The following is a 16,185-nucleotide window of genomic DNA, read 5'->3' on the forward strand; positions in this document are numbered from 1 at the left end:
TATTTCATAAATTATTATTTTTTTAATTAATGGGCTACTTTTATGTTAAAACAGCAGTGAGAATATCACATCTGGAAGGTCTAATGCCTTTCATTTTGAACTTGCAGATGTGTCATGACTTTGTAATGTCATGACATTATAGTTGACAGTGTCCACTTCAGTAGAGGTGCACACAAACAGAACTGTAATTTCAATAGCCATTTTGTCTTGAATCCAAGAAGCATAGTGCAGAGGTAAGATTATCAAAGTGATGAACATTTGATTTTTAGTTAAGGATCAACTTGACATGTGATCAGTCATTTTAACAGAACATACATTTGCCCCTGGATCAGAAACAGGATTCAGAGCCTGGCCCAGATGCCACAGCTGATGTGGTGTCATGTTTTCCTCTGTCCTGATTGGATGGTTGTCCCACGCATCTCTAAAGACATCCAGGCTGGCCTGGATGCGAGGCAAGAAAATATAATGGCAACAAAACAGGTGAAGGATGTTACTGATGTCGAGCAAGTCTTGGTCTTCCAGAGAGTGCAGGATGTTGTAATATAAACCAGTAACACTCATGAAGACATCACGCCAGAGGCGCTCGATCCTGGATTTGGAGGGGGATTAAATAAAAGAAAATTATAATATACACACACACACATTTACATGTCCATACATCCGTTTTCAACTTGAGTTATCTCTTGAATGGTCGCAGGGGGACTGGTGCCTATCTCCAGCAGTCAGTGTGAGACGAAGGGTACACCCTGGGCAGGTCAACAGGCGCGCACACACACACACACACACACACACACACACACACACACACACACACACACACACACACACAGCTTCCAAATTAGGTTAAACTCACCGTTAATTGTGTACACTTTTTCCTGCAATGAAGCTGTTGGTGTCAGTTCCCTGAACTGAGAACATTGATTCTGCAACACCTACATTTTCTCCGTCATGATCTCCTCTCACCCTGAAACACACACAAAAAAAAAAAAACCATCAGAATCTCGCTTCAAACATTTTTAATGCACATCTATAACAATCTACATCAACTTCAGTATCAGAAATTTCCTTATGTACCTTGCTACTAAGTGAGTAAACAATGTGGCATTATTAACCCTCTGCTGGGGAAATATTTTTGAAAGAGGGAAATGTTCACCCCCCCCCCCATAAATTTCACTATATGACCTCAAATGGCATGTCAGAGGAAAGCCATGCTCATTCACAGCTTCACTGAAGAAGGCAAGGTGGGTGTCTGCCCGGTTGTTGTCAGCTACCTTCAGGTACATGATCTATGTAATTCAAGCACAAACACTCTCCTATGACACATTTTTATAGGGGCCAAAACAATCAATTACCAAATGAAAAGTACAACAGCCATACAATAACATGTTAGATAATTAAATAAGTTAAGATCTGATAAACTGTATTATTTGTGTCAAATCTCACAGGAGTGATAGATGCATATTTTACAGAAGACCACTGCACTATACAGTTTTCATCTCTCTCCTGCCAACTTGTTTTGAATTTCTGACCACCATCAGGGGTGGACATTAACTTCAAAACCAACCGGCCAGCTGGGCCGGTAACTCTGAGTATTTACCGGCCCCGCCAAGAATCTACCGGCCCCGCTGGTCAGCTGCCAAAACGAGTCAAAATAACAACTGAACCGTTTTAAATGTAATAAACCTTTATTTTGTACACATTCACAAACATAATAACGTATTCAAGTTTGAATTTGTTTGTTCCCTCAACAAAACACGATTTTGTCGTCGCATACTTCTGGCATACAACGCAGTACATCACCAACTCCGCTTTGCTGTATTCGAGCCATTGGCTGTATTCGAGATGAGCCAGTTCTGCGCAGATTAGACCAGCAGTGATCGGCGAGCAGTGCATGCCGGTTAGATTTGTGTCCGAATTGACCCGACTTGCTCTGACGTCATGCATACGTAGGCATCGATAACCTCGTGAGATCAAGGCGGCCGCAGATTTTGGAGCAAGGCGCTGCAGTTGCTCTCCACCGGCTGCAAAACCTAGAGGATGACGGGAAATGCCTGGCTCTCACCTGATCTAAGATCTGATTGGTTCATATTTTGATCCAAACATCCGGTGGTAGAACATGAAATGTTAGTTGTTCACATGTATTCTATAAATCACATATAGGCCATAAAGAGAAATGTGTTTTGTGTTCTTTTGTCACGTTTTCTATGAGCACACTGAACAGCTGATAACCTTTACTTATTATTACAGTCATGTCTTCATATAGAATATATGATATCCACAAGCACGTGAGGATGTGTTTCAGCTGCTAACAGGCACCAGAATTAAAACTGAAAATTGAACAAGTGTGAATGCTAACGCGATATCTTCATCCACCGTCACCCCCGAGCTACACATGCAGGGAAGTCCAAGAGATTCAACTGGCAGAAACAACTGGTTCACACCACACACACACACACACACACACACACACACACACACACAGAGGAAAAGAGCTGAGGAAATGGAGGAGAAAAACTACAGCTGAGCCGAGGCGCGCCTCGAATGGGGCGTGTCTGATCTGAACTGAGGAGCAGCGAGCAGCGGCCGGACTTCGTGAGCGATTCGCTTCGGGCGCTTCCGCGGCCGGTGTGTCCCCGGCGTTAAACGCCGGCTTTCAGCCACTCCCCCCGCTGCTTCCGCCTTCTCTCGCCTGTTTTCCAGGCGAGGCGCAGCTCAACTCGAACATGGCCATTCTCTGCGCCTCCCGTCTTCTTTAAACCGCCAAGAATCATTCCACCTACGCACACGCTTCTCTGCTTCATACCGTTTCGAACTATCTCGCTTCTCCTCAACAGTTTTAAAGCGTTTTGCCGGAGATTTCATCAAGAAATCCCATCCCTGTGGTGGCGCGATCTTCCTGCGTGCTTGTGTGTTTCTAGCGTGGTTCCACTTCATCTTTAATAGTGAACTTATAGTTCACGTGACAATAACTAGAATCGTGCAGGACGTGCACGAATCGTACAAGTGCAGTACGTGGCTAGAGGCGCGCAGGTTCACGCGCGCGAAATGAAAACGGCAGCTTCCTACAGGGCGGGGCCATGGTGTAGGTGAAAGCCGGTGTGTAAATGACAAATAAAGCTTGGGCGCCACCCGGGCGGTAAGTCGTCAAGTATTTACCGCCCGACGAGAAAATTTAGCGCCATTGGCGCTCGGGCGCTTTAAAGGTCCACCCCTGACCATGTATGTTACTCCCACATTCTCCCGTGACACTCAGAACTATTACCCACAATATAATTAAGATGCACTGATTTTGTGTATTCACTCATCGTGCAGGAGAAAACATGGCATGACAGACTATTATTGGAGATTCATGTGATTGTGTATCATATTCTTCCATTTAAAAATCAATATGGAGGAGTAAAGGCTAATGATTATTACAAGCCCTTACATTAACTGACTACAAATATGCCAAAAAAAAATAATGTGTATATTTTTGGATTTCTGAAAATCCCTTTGGTTTTTAGCCAACTGTTCAAACTGCCCGCTCCTGCTGGGACCCAATCCTATGCAGCCCTCTACTTCAAAATATAAGTTGTTAAAGGTATAAAACATATCTATAAAACAGAAGATAGCCAGAAAACACATTTGCAGCTGTTTGGTCCTTGACAATGAAAACACCTACCTTCCTTGAATAGCCGTCTATTCCTTCAAAGATAATAAAATTGTACCTGTTAAAACACAGACAATTAAAAATGCAACTCCCAAAACAAAAAATAACATCTCCAATTACACACAGACATTACCTGATGAGCTTGTGATTGGTGTCAATGTGCACCATATACTTTGGGCAAGGAACTGTGTACGTCCTTCTCACTACACATCCCAGATGTGTCATTCGAGCAAGTACACCCGCACTGTCCACACGATGCATGGATGCATAAAGTCGGTCCCACTGTACTCTATGTCCCTGGGCAAGTAGAGCACCTCGGACTACCCTGTACCCAGCATCTGGCATGTTGCTCTTAATTACTGAGATAAATGAATCTAGTTCCTCATCACTGCATTTACTGTATGTGGCAGATACAGATATATTGTTTTCAGACATCCGTCTAAATAGAGTTGCTCTGGATACACCAAGGAGTTTGGTAATGACACTTGTTGGCAGACCCATTTCCACAAGGTGTTCGAGAGCCTCTCGCGACACCGCCAATCGTGGGCGGCCACGAGAACCTCTTTCAACGTGTAACGTTATTAATGTCTTTTGATTATCTCTTTCCTGCTGGACAATAGTATTCAGATCTGAAAGAGCAGAAAGTATATCCTCTCCCACATCAACAATGTCACCTAGAGCACCTAATAAAACTAAATAATGGTGACAAGCAAACTGTAGCCCTTCCCCATCAACAGGTTGCCTCTCCAGGATGCTTGACAGTCAATCGTAAAACCTCTGAAGGATGTCACGCCTCAATGATTCCTAGAGGAAAAAAACAAAAAGAACTGAACAAACATGAATTGGATAACTGTTGGGTAATAGAAATAAAATAACTTCCAAATATCTTACGGCACTTTTATTTTTTTAACACTCCAGCTATGATAGTTTTAATAAAAAAAAACATTTTTAAATAAGACCAACTGTAGATTCAAAGGTACATGAAATGATGAAGCAGTATTTCTGTTTATTATGTGCCAGAGCTCATTGGCCAAAATTTAAAGATGCATTTAAAAAAATATATATATTTCTTTAACTATTGCCCACCGCCAGAAAATCTAACATTTATGCACCGGCTCAGCCAGTGTCTGTCTCCTTATTACTGCACGCACAGCCTAAAGCAGGGGTGTCAAACTCAAATTCACAATGGGACAAAATTAAAAACTGGGACAAAGTTGCGGGCCAAACTCAATATTTGTTTAAAAGTTTATTTACAGATGTCTTGTTATTCAATTGGAAAGAAACTTATTTTTGCATCTGAACACAGAATCCGATATGACCAAATTACACACAAGCAAGTGCATTTTAAATAAAACACATCACTCGTTACTTATGTCTCAATTTTTATTTACTCTTTTTACTCCTTACAATGTGTACGTATTCAGTATTTAGATTGTTTTACCTTTTGGATATTTTAAGTTAGTCTGTTTTATGTTTTCTTTTAGTTTACTCTTTATTATTATGTTTTACTCTCCTGTTAGGCTTCTGTAATGAACGTTATTGCTGCTGTGACACAGTTTCCCCACTGAGGGACAATAAAGGGATTTTCTATTCTATTCTTCAATTTGTAGTCTGTCCAGTTCCCATTTTAGAACAAGTTTAATCTTTTTTTACAGGCCAACAACAAAAACCAAAAATGGCAATTATCTTCTATGAAAATATCTCAGTTATTAACTTTCATGCTTTGGAGCAGAAAAAGTGCATGACAATTAAATGTTTCAAGCTCAGTTCTCTCCACTCTGATGGTCACCTGTTCCAGCCAGATAACTTCTTTCTAGGCGTTCAAAGTCGGAAACTCGCTGAGTAAACTGGGCGCTTAGAGGAGTATCTTCAGTTGTTTAAGACTGAGGGTAACGCTGCACACGCTGATTCTACTAGCATGAATGCTAACGATCGTAAACATAAAAGAGGGCTTGCTTCGTCTTGCGCGCTAACGCCGCAAAGCACTATGGGATTAATAGTCTTATCAGCAAAATCGCCCGGCGGGCCAGTTTTAATATTATATATTTGACATTTGATTTCGCGGGACAAATAAAAATAGACCAAGGGCTTGAGTTTGACAACCGTGGCCTAAAAAAATGGTACCTAGACACGCTAACTAAACAAATGTTCGCTTGAGTTTAGCTTGATGTTAAACTAGATGAAGAATGGACCAGACTTCACGTAACGTCTGGACTGAATTTAACATAAAACATTTTACTTGACCATGAAGAACACTTCTACTCATAATTCTATAACATTGCATAACTTACAACGAGGGAATAAGATAAAACTGTTACTCACAGATTGTGACCGGTCCATCCCGCTCTGCCGTGTGAACTGCAATGCGCATGCGCACAGCAGATCTGTTCCTTAACATAAGGAGCCATATGAAAGCGAACAGCCCTGGTGGAATCATATATTTGATTGACAGATTCATTAGCCAATGGTGACGTTTGGTGACCTGCGACGTTAGGAGAGTCTCAAAATTCAGCACACCGATTTCTCTCACGAATGCAGGAAGGTTCACAAATGAGAAGCTGTTCGTGAATGCACCACACAGATTTCACTCACAAACGCGGAAAGGTTCACAAATGAGAAGCTGTTCGTAAATGCACATTCAGGAATTCGTATCATCTGTGAGTTTATATTACAAGTGTTCTTACAAATTATATTTGTGAACCACAGAGTGTGAACTTCAGAATTAGCGTGTGCATTTGTGGAAAATGTTGCGTGACTTATTTTTTCACATTTTATTTATGAGTCAAAGAGTGTAAATTTCCGAATGAGCGTGTGCATTTGTGTTCCTCCGAATTATATTTGTGAAACACAGAGTGTGGATTTCCGAATGAACATGTGCATTTGTGGAAAACGTTGTGTGACTTAATTCTTATTGAGACTGTTCTGGCCTCATAAAAGACTGACTCTAACTTCCTAAATGATTTCTGTGATCTTGTGGCAGACTGCATCCTAAAATATGACTATGTCCTATTTTTGGTGATTTTAACATCTGCTGTCCTGACAATGTGCTTGCTAAAGGTTTTTTGAATTTGCTAGATTCATTCAATTTAACTCAATGGTTATCGTCCCCAACTCATGCCAGGGGTCACACCCTGGACCTGGTTGCTTATCTGGATGCAGTGAGGGTTGCTAGAACTGCCTATTTTGCAGACATCATCAAAACAAACTCTAAGAATCCCAAGATTCTCTACAAAACACTGAACTCTGTTCTGGTGTATCAGGAGCCCAGCTTCCTGTCCACTACAGCTGCTGGAAACTCTGAAGATTTTCACAAATTCTTTGTTCATAAAGTATCAGGCATTAGAGCAGCTATTTCTGGTAACTCTATTGACCCTGTTCCAGTTCCTCCATCACCACCCACCCTGAGCTCCCTCAATACCGTTTCTTATTCTGAGCTGAGGAAGCTTGTTGCAAGGCAGAAGCCATCTGGCTCTCCACTTGAGGTCCTGCCGCCTCGTCTCTGGAAGGCTGCCTTTCCGTGTCTTGGCCCATCACTTGGTCAGATTATCAATGGGAGCCTCAGCACAGGTGTGGTCCCAGCTGCTTTGAAAGCAGCAGTTGTTCGGCCGACCCTGAAGAAACCTGGTGCTGATGTCTCTGTGATCGAAAATTACAGGCCTATCTCTACCCTGCCTTTTACATTGAAACTGCTTGAGAAAGTCATTCATCAGCAGCTGGTCTCACATTTAGCAGACTCTGATCTGTTTGAGATTTCCCAATCAGGGTTCAGGTCTGGCCATAGTACTGAGTCGGCTCTACTGAGGGTCTTAAATGATATCTATCTATCACTAGATCAGGGTACATCTGTGGTGGTTCTGTTGTTAGATCTGACGGCAGCGTTTGACACAGTTGACCAGGCGATTCTACTTGATCGCTTGGAACGATGGGTTGGGATCCAAGGGTCTGTTCTGGAGTGGTTTAGATCATATCTCCACAACAGAACATTCTGTGTTAACACTAGAACTCCCAGCATTTTCTGATTCCCCCAGCTCTACCAGAGCTTTGTCAAATAACTGCTTGGTTTGATAACAATGACTAAATCACTGATCGTTAGCTGCCTTTCATTTGTAAATGCAGCCAGCCACAGATGAGGGACAATGGAATGTGCTTGGGTGTTGGGGGTTGTCAGTCTTTCAGGCTGGCCCAGTGGCTCTACTTGTCTCTCTCCTGTCTTGAATCTGGTTAACTGAACTCGTCCATCCAAAGACTTCACAGAAGCACACAAATGACAAGAAAGGATTTTTATGTAGCGTTTAATAAAAACAAAGCATGAGTCGCTTCAAAAAGACTACATTGACTGCAGCTGGCAGAGGCAGAGGTGTTTTCTATTGATACACCAATTTACAGAATCATTTTAAATGTTAATAGGGGAAGACTGCAGGAGGGAGCAGTAAAATACAGGGGGTCCCCACCAAAAACAAGAAACTTTACGAGTCTGATGAAACCCGCTGGTTTTCCATCAGGCAGTCACGGGGCAGCTCCAATGACCCAGTGGCTGTGCTGGGTCAATGTTATCGAGCTCAGTCCGGTGTGCAGCGTAGCTGCTGGAGGTTTTAAGGGTTCAGATGAAAACACCCGACCTCTCACGCTGCTCACACATCGAACTTAAGTTGTCGCCGTTGCGCTCACGCCGTGATACGGTATTAGATGCGGTTAAAGTCAGACATGAAAAAATAAATAAATTTTACACGAATAAGTGATGCTTAGCCTGGTGGGGGGAGGAGAACCTGGCCTAGTAAGCACTGGAGGAAACCCTGTCAAGATCGTCAAAACTCGTTTATCTTAATGCTATTGAAACATGTAAACCACAAAGCATTATATCCACTGCTACCTTTCTAATTTTAAACTTTGTAACTTATGCTGTAACTTCACCTTGCCCTGCCTGCTCCTCCTTGCTGCCCGCCAGCTGTGATCACAAGCGACAACATAGTAGTTCCCGCTGCTTCTTTGGGAAACAGCGCAAAATAAATAAATAAATAAAGCTTGGGATCTTGTAGGCGTGGCGGTGGGATTTCAGCCGTGGCGGCCCGCCACGGCTACGCCTATGTAAGGGAAACCCTGTGCTTTTATTTTCAATTTATTCATCATGTTTCACATTTCTCATGTACCATGTTCAGCGCCTTGGGCTTCCCGACAGGCGCTTTATAAATAAAGCTTTGATTGATTGATGTGGCATTACAAAATAAAGTGCAATCAAAAGTCATTAATGACTATTTTTACTAATTCCATGGTAATTTCTCAAAAACTGTTTCATTCTGCAACATCATTCCACATCTGCCTTAAAGTACACATAGACGACTACATCCTCACAAAATTTCTGATGTATCATCAGGTCTTAATAAAAATTTGCAGAGAATGTAGTCCTCGATGTGTACTCTAAGACTGATAAACAACACAACACTAGGAATGATGTTGTGGAATCAGACAGTTTTTGAGGAATTAACCATTGAATATAGTGAAAATTGTCTCTAAAGTCATATTTGATTGCACTTTATTTTGAAATGCCACATCAGATCCATATGAAAGTTGGGGAGGATTCAGCAGTCGGTGTGTACTTTAAGACTGATGTGGAATGATGTTGTGAAATCAGACAGTTTTTGAGAAAGAAACCATTGAATTTAGTGATAATTGTCAATAATTTTCACTTTCTTTTGAAATCCCACATCAGATCAGGATGAAAGGGAGGGGAGGGATAAGAATTGCAAAGTAGACAAATGTGTTTATTCTTTTAATTTAAAGTATTTTTAAATGGATAAAATCATAAAAAAACACGGTTTTATCTTGCACACAATTTTAAACAAACACGTTTATATCGTGTTCATTATTTTGATTAAAAGTATTTTTAAATAGATAAAATCATAAAACGCAGTTTTATCGTAGACACAATTTTACACAAACTTTGAAATGTGTTTTGAGCGCTTTTATTTTGAAAGGCACTCTATAACGAGGACACCGTAATTTCTCTTGTAGTTGCGCCCGTAAAAATCGAAAGACGGCTGGCTAAAAGGCAGTCAGAAAACTGAGGTCCGCTTGCTGGAGATGATCATCTACACAAGAAAGCAGCTTTCTACACACCTTAAATAATAATAACAGGACAGGGCCCCGGGCATAATTATTGTCCCAGTCAGTCTCTGCACGAGTCCCGCTGGTGTTTCTTACCTGCTCCGTGTGAGCGGCTCTGTGGTTCCCAGCTCACATCCGACAGTCTGCGCTGATCACCGAGCCCTTCCTCGAACTGGGCCAAGGCTTCTTCAACCTTCGTGATGAGTTTTCTAGCAGTAGCTACTTGCTTGTTGACAAAGTCCATCAGAGACTCTCCTGAATACATGTTTAAGCCGGAGACTCATACAACACCTCATACAACAAGCTAAGTTTGCCAACAGTCCTTTACTTCTTCTTCGTCTTGGTTTTGGTTGGCGCTTGGAGAACGATGAACGTGTTACCGCCACCTGCTGGTCAGGATAAGAACGACACCAAGTGAGAACGAAGTACAAATCCAAAATATAAACTTTCTTTCATTGTAAAAACCAGGGTTCAAAATTAACCTTTATGATCATCACCTTGGATTTCCACTAGCCATTTTTTTCTGCAGTCAAAAAAGAGATTATGAATGCCACTGAATGAAGATTTTGTCATTTTATTAACACTGTTGTTGTGAAAAACGCACACATACTGCAATACACACAAGAACATATAGAAAGTGCAACATTGATTTATTTTTTTCCCACTGTATCTCTTCCCTCTGAATCAAACATCCTCATCCTCAGAGCTCTCTGAACTTGTTTCTTTTTCTGAATCTGAGTAAGCATCACTTTTTTTTGTTGCATTTTTGTGCACAAATTCAGGCCAGGAACATTGAATAAATAGGCAATAAGGAAGTAATAAAGCAGCAAGAAGATGGATAAAACAGTAAAATATGCAAAAATCACTGAGTAAGTGAATAAAGTGACTAAAGTGTCGTCTGTATAAAAGTTAAATATATGGAGAGCCCAAGGAGAGGGTTTATCAGGGGATGGTCTTATCTGCTGGAGTTAAAGAGCAGAATGGCTTTGGGGACAAAGGTGGCTCCTCCTCTCAGTCTTGCAGGAAATGCAGCGTAGGCGTCGCCCAGAGGGGAGCCATTGAAATGCGGGGTGAGGAATGTGAGAGGGGTTGTGGAGGATTTTGGCTGCCTGTCTCAGGGCTTGTTGATAGAAAACCTGAGCAAGAGTTCTAACAGGCAGGCCCACGATTTTGGAACACACTGATGTAGTGTGCTGGAGTCTGTTCCTGTTCTGGAGGCTAAGAGAGTAGAACCAGCAAGTGATGGAGAAGGTCATGATGCTTTCCAGGAAGGCACAGTAAAAAGTCATCATGACTGAGGAGCTGACTCCAAAGGAGTTGAGTTTCCTAAGGAGATATAACCGTTGGTGGCACTTCCTGAGAATCTCCTCTGTGTTAGCAGAGAATTTCAGGAGGTTGTCAATCAATCAATCAATCAAAGCTTTGTTTATAAAGCGCCTTCCGCAACCCTGTCAGGAAGCCCAAAGCGCTGAACATGGTACAGTTATAGGTAAACATATTGAATAAATCAACAATAAAAGCAATTCAAATTACAAAATACAAATTATAAAATACAAATTACAAGATAGATGAAACATTCTGGTACAGGACAAATGTGTGAAACACATTTGGATTTAGTGGATGGTTTGAGTGAACCAATGAAAACTGTGAAATAAATTCAACATAAAAGAGGGCCAAAAATCAAACATGTTCTGGAAACGCCAAGCGGAGGAGGTGGGTTTTTAGGCGACTCTTAAAGACTGGCAGAGATGGGGACAGCCTAACTGAGGGTGGCAACTGGTTCCAGAGTAACGGTGCTAGGACTGAGAAAGCCCGGTCCCCACGGGTACGACACCTACAACGAGGGACAGCGAGCAGGCCTTGGTCAGAGGAGCGCAGAGCGCGTGATGGGGAATGTTTGTTCAGGAGAGTGGCCAGATAGGGGGGAGCACCACCCTGGAAGAAATGATAAACAAAGACGAGGATTTTGAATTGTGAGCGATAGCAAATCGGAAGCCAGTGCAGGGAGGCCAGAACCGGACTGATGTGGTCCCGTTTCCTGGTCCCAGTCAGGAACCTGGCGGCACTGTTCTGCACAACCTGTAGGCGACGCAGGGATGACTGACACAACCCTGCATAGAGAGAGTTGCAGTAGTCAAGCCTAGAAATTATAAAGGCATGCAGTACCCGCTCCAGGTGGGCTCTCGACAGCATATGCTTGATTTTTGCAAGGCATCTCAAGTGAAAGAAACTGGACCGGATCACCGAATTGATGTGAGCATCAAATTTAAGTCCTGCATCAAGTTTCACCCCCAAACTGGTAACAACTGGTTTTGAGTATGGAGAAAGAGGGCCAAGATCAACATAACGATCCACATTCCTGCTGTTGGGGTGAAAACCAATGAGCTCTGTCTTTCCCTCATTCAGATGTAGATAGTTGGCCATTAGCCAAGACTTCACCTCATTAACACAGGAGACAAAGGACTGGATAGAGTGACCTTTCTCCTGACACAATGGAGAGTAAATCTGGCAATCGTCAGCATAGAGATGGAATGATAGGCCATGTTTACGAAAGATTGACCCAGAGGTAGCAGATAAATGGCAAACAAAAGAGGACCAAGGATCAACCCCTGCGGGACCCCCCAGCGGAGCCCCTCCCAAGAAGAAAAAACATCACCCAGTTTAACACAGAATGTCCTGTTGTGGAGATACGATCTAAACCAGGGGTGTCAAACTCATTTTAGCTCAGGGGCCACATTGAGGGACATCTAGTCCCAAGTGGGCCGGACCGGTAAATTAAAAGCAACTTCAGATTGTTTCCTTTGTTTTAATACAATCAATATAAAACAAAGCTGGAGCCTGAGGACAGTGTATCCAAAATAGTAAAACACCTGAAGTGTACTTGAAAATTTGAAAATAATAAAAAATCAATCAATAAAAAAAACATTCCTTAGTGATTCAAAGAGCTTACAGATCACATGGCTAGATCAGTTTCATGCAGCACTTAAAGTATATTTGACTCATTTTACTTTACATCTTTTAGCTTTCACCAGCACATCACTATCAGAAGTTAAGGACATGGCAACGTAACATCACAAAGTATTGGAGATTGGTCAAAGGTGGTTCCCAGATACTTGTACTCCTCCACTACCTCCTCTGGGTTCCCATGGATAATGGTGGTGACTGAAGCAGCCGGATCCCTCGGCCTCCTGCAGAAGGTCACCACCAGTTTGGAGCTGTCACACCACTCTACAAACTCCTGAAGAGCAGGTCTGTGGTGTTGTGAGGAGCCTGACAGCAGTGATAGGAGGACTGTATCATCAGCGTATTTCACCAGGTGACAGTTGGGATGTGTGGATCTGCAGTCGTCGGTGGAGAGGATGTAGAGCGGGGGGGGGAGAGCACACAGCCCTGGGGGGAGCCGGTGGAGGTGGAACGGAGACCGGAGAGACAGTTGTTGACCCAAACTTTCTGAGTGCTGTTTTCTTGATGACTCTTAGAAATGTTTCTTCACAGGTGCAGCTGCTGGTTGCTGTTTTTATGTTGGTTTCCTAGTTGTATTAATTTTTCCTCCTATTTACTTGTTTATCCCACACTTTCTGTATACCTGTATTTTGTTGTTTTTCAATAAAGAATGACTAATTATTTAAGTTTGGTTTTTGTTGCACACAAATATCTACAAAGCTAATGTTTACATAACAAGTATGATTGGGTTTTGCAATACGGCACTCTGTTTATTTTAGTAAGATTTTTAAACCAAGTAAAGTTAGTAAAGAACGCATTTCTATTGGCTGCTAAGAAACTGTTGGGATTTAAAATGGGCCTGTTGTACAAATAACTTGTAAATGATTATTCCTCACTTTGTAGTCTTAACCAAAGAAATTCCAGAAATTGAGCAAAAACATTTATTTTTTTACACTACATTTTATAAAACAACAGGGCACAAAGTGTCGACACATTAAAAAAAAAACGTAAAATATTAAAAGGTTGTCTCTGAGGGTCTCTGCAGCTCTCTGGGCACCACGCCTCACGTAACTGTCTCCAATGATCCAAATGGCTATGGAGAAAAAATAACAGGTTTGTCATAATTGTTTAAAGTACAAAACCATACATGAAGTGGTCAAGACAGGTATTTGGAACTTACACTTGCTGCGTTGTGTAGCTGATGTTGGAGACACAGGCTGCCATGGTGACCTTTAAACAGATCTAAGAAAAAAATGTAATAAAAGAATGAAACTTAAAAACTCCCAGATCTCATGTCATATTTACTAATCAGCTATGGCTGATTTATTGTTTGGATCACAGTGAGTTACACTAATTCTAATATATTTTTATTTCTATTACACATACATACTTTTTTTTCCCCCCAAATATGTTTATTATGATTTTCAGTTTAAAACAGAACAAAATACAACAACCACCCCCCCCACCCCAAAAATCCCCTCCCTCCCACCCCCAACTTAACTCCACTTCTTCAAAGTCAAAGGTGTCAAGAAGATGCAAAAAGGGCAGCCAGATGTCCTTGAAGTCCTCGAGTTTTCCTCTGGCCATATACGTTAGTTTCTCAAGCGCCAGATTACTGGACATAGAATTGATCCATTGTTTCACTCCTGGCCTTTCTGTGGACTTCCATTTCAAGGCAATAACATATTTAGCTTGTAACAAGGAGAATTCAACCAATTTCTTATTCTTTTTGTTACACACAAAGCTGTCTGGATAGATGTGCAGTATGCAAAGTTTACAGTCAAGGGGCATCTTACATTTAATTAAATCTGAAATAATTGTACAGATTTGTTTCCAAAAAATTTGAAGTTCTTCACATTGCCACATACAATGGTAAAGTGTCCCTTTTTCTTTTCCACATTTATTACAATCGTCAGGGATATTAGGGTTGAAATAATGAAGCTTCACTGGTGTGATATAGGTTCTAAACAGCCACTTGTACTGTAATAATCTAAATCTTGTGTTAATTGTTTGTTTTTGCGCACGTTCACAACAGTCGTTCCACTCTTCTGCTGAAATGTCTGTTTCCAGATCAGATATACAGGCCTGTAAATATGAGTTGCTATTTTCGTTCATACCAGATTAGGGTACTGTAAAATTTGGAGAGGAGGCCCCTACTTTGGTCATAGTTAGCTGCTATATTCTCTAAAGTAGATAACGTGGGTTGTACAGTCGATCCCAGTATATTAGTAACGAAACTTCTAATTTGAAAAAAATTAAAAAATGTCTCCTAGGTAGATCATATTTATTTGCTAATTGTTCAAAGGACATTAGAATTCCATCCTCGTACAGATCTTGTATTTGGCCTATTCCCTTGCTTTCCCAGATTTTAAAGCCTCTATCAGCACGTGCAGGTTTAAACCTAACATTACCCCAAATCGGCGACAAAGCTGATAGTTGCGACTCCTCATTTAAAGCTATATGTGCTTGGTGCCATATTGAAATCGTATTTCTAACTATAGGGTTTTTTGTATTTTTCACTATTCTTTTAGCTGTATCTGAGTAAACATAAGATTGTAATGGCAGTCCTATATTGTTATTCTCAATTTTAACCCAGGAAGGAGTCTCCCTAGTTGGAAAATAGCAAGTAGCTGCACCTATCTGGGCTGCCCAATAGTACATCTTCATATTGGGCACTCCAAGCCCTCCACGCTCATAAGGTAAGTATAACAGGGAGAGGCGTTGTCTGGGTCGTTTGCTGTTCCAAATGAATCTGGAGAAAAGTTTATTCAGTGATGAAAACATAGAGTCTGGGGTATATAGGGGGATGGATTGAAATAAGTAGAGAAATCTTGGTAGAATTGACATTTTCAACGTATTAATGCGACCTATCATAGAAATCGGCATCCCATCCCACCTTACCAATAGCTCTGAAATTTTTTGTATCAAGGGGTCATAATTAATGGGAACAATTTTCTTTATGTCAGGGACAATCTGTATTCCCAAGTAGGTAAAGCCGTCACAGGTACTGGTAAATTGTGTCTGGATATGAGGATTATTTTTATTTAGAAATAGCAGGGAGCTTTTCTTCTGATTAATCTTGTACCCAGAGAAGTACCCAAAATTCTGAAGAATATCGCCCACTGCCGGAACCGACTTCTCTAGGTTAGTTAAAAACAGAATGATGTCATCTGCAAATAATGATACCCGATGTTCGACTTGACCTATTCTTATTCCGGTTAATTCAGAGGATTTGCGTATCGCCATAGCAAGTGGTTCAATGGCCAAAAGAAACAATAACGGACTGAGTGGGCAGCCCTGTCGAGTAGACCTACCAAGTTGTATAGGCCTTTATATCTGACTGTTTGTTACGATTTTGGCTATCGGTTCCGTATATAACAATTGGACCCAATTCAGGAATTCTCCTCCCAAATCGAATCTCTTAATGGTTTCAAAAAGATATCTCCACTCTATTCTATCAAACGCCTTTTCAGCGTCTAATGATAAAAAGG

General features: G+C 41.5%; 1 protein-coding gene across 4 annotated transcripts in view; it reads right to left on the reverse strand.

Annotated features, from left to right (window-relative positions):
* Nucleotides 1-10,136, reverse strand: part of LOC129165485 (zinc finger protein ZFP2-like) — a 59,196-nt gene extending 49,060 nt beyond the window's left edge. The window contains exons 1-4 of one of the 4 annotated variants that reach the window (XM_070548056.1): nucleotides 3,783-9,988; nucleotides 3,662-3,707; nucleotides 854-964; nucleotides 316-441 (exon numbers count right to left, since the gene is read on the reverse strand). In XM_070548056.1, coding sequence (XP_070404157.1) covers nucleotides 947-964; nucleotides 3,662-3,707; nucleotides 3,783-4,150 — 432 coding nt within the window. In that variant the 5' untranslated portion in view covers nucleotides 4,151-9,988 and the 3' untranslated portion in view covers nucleotides 316-441; nucleotides 854-946. Of the gene's footprint in view, nucleotides 1-315; nucleotides 590-853; nucleotides 965-3,661; nucleotides 3,708-3,782 lie in introns of all 4 variants that reach the window. The other 3 variants (XM_070548055.1, XR_011519090.1, XM_070548054.1) reach the window with 3 other exon arrangements.
* Between the last annotated feature and the right edge of the window lie 6,049 nt (nucleotides 10,137-16,185).

This window comes from Nothobranchius furzeri, chromosome 2 (genome assembly GCF_043380555.1).
Source record: "Nothobranchius furzeri strain GRZ-AD chromosome 2, NfurGRZ-RIMD1, whole genome shotgun sequence".
NCBI classification, from domain to species: Eukaryota; Metazoa; Chordata; class Actinopteri; order Cyprinodontiformes; family Nothobranchiidae; genus Nothobranchius; species Nothobranchius furzeri.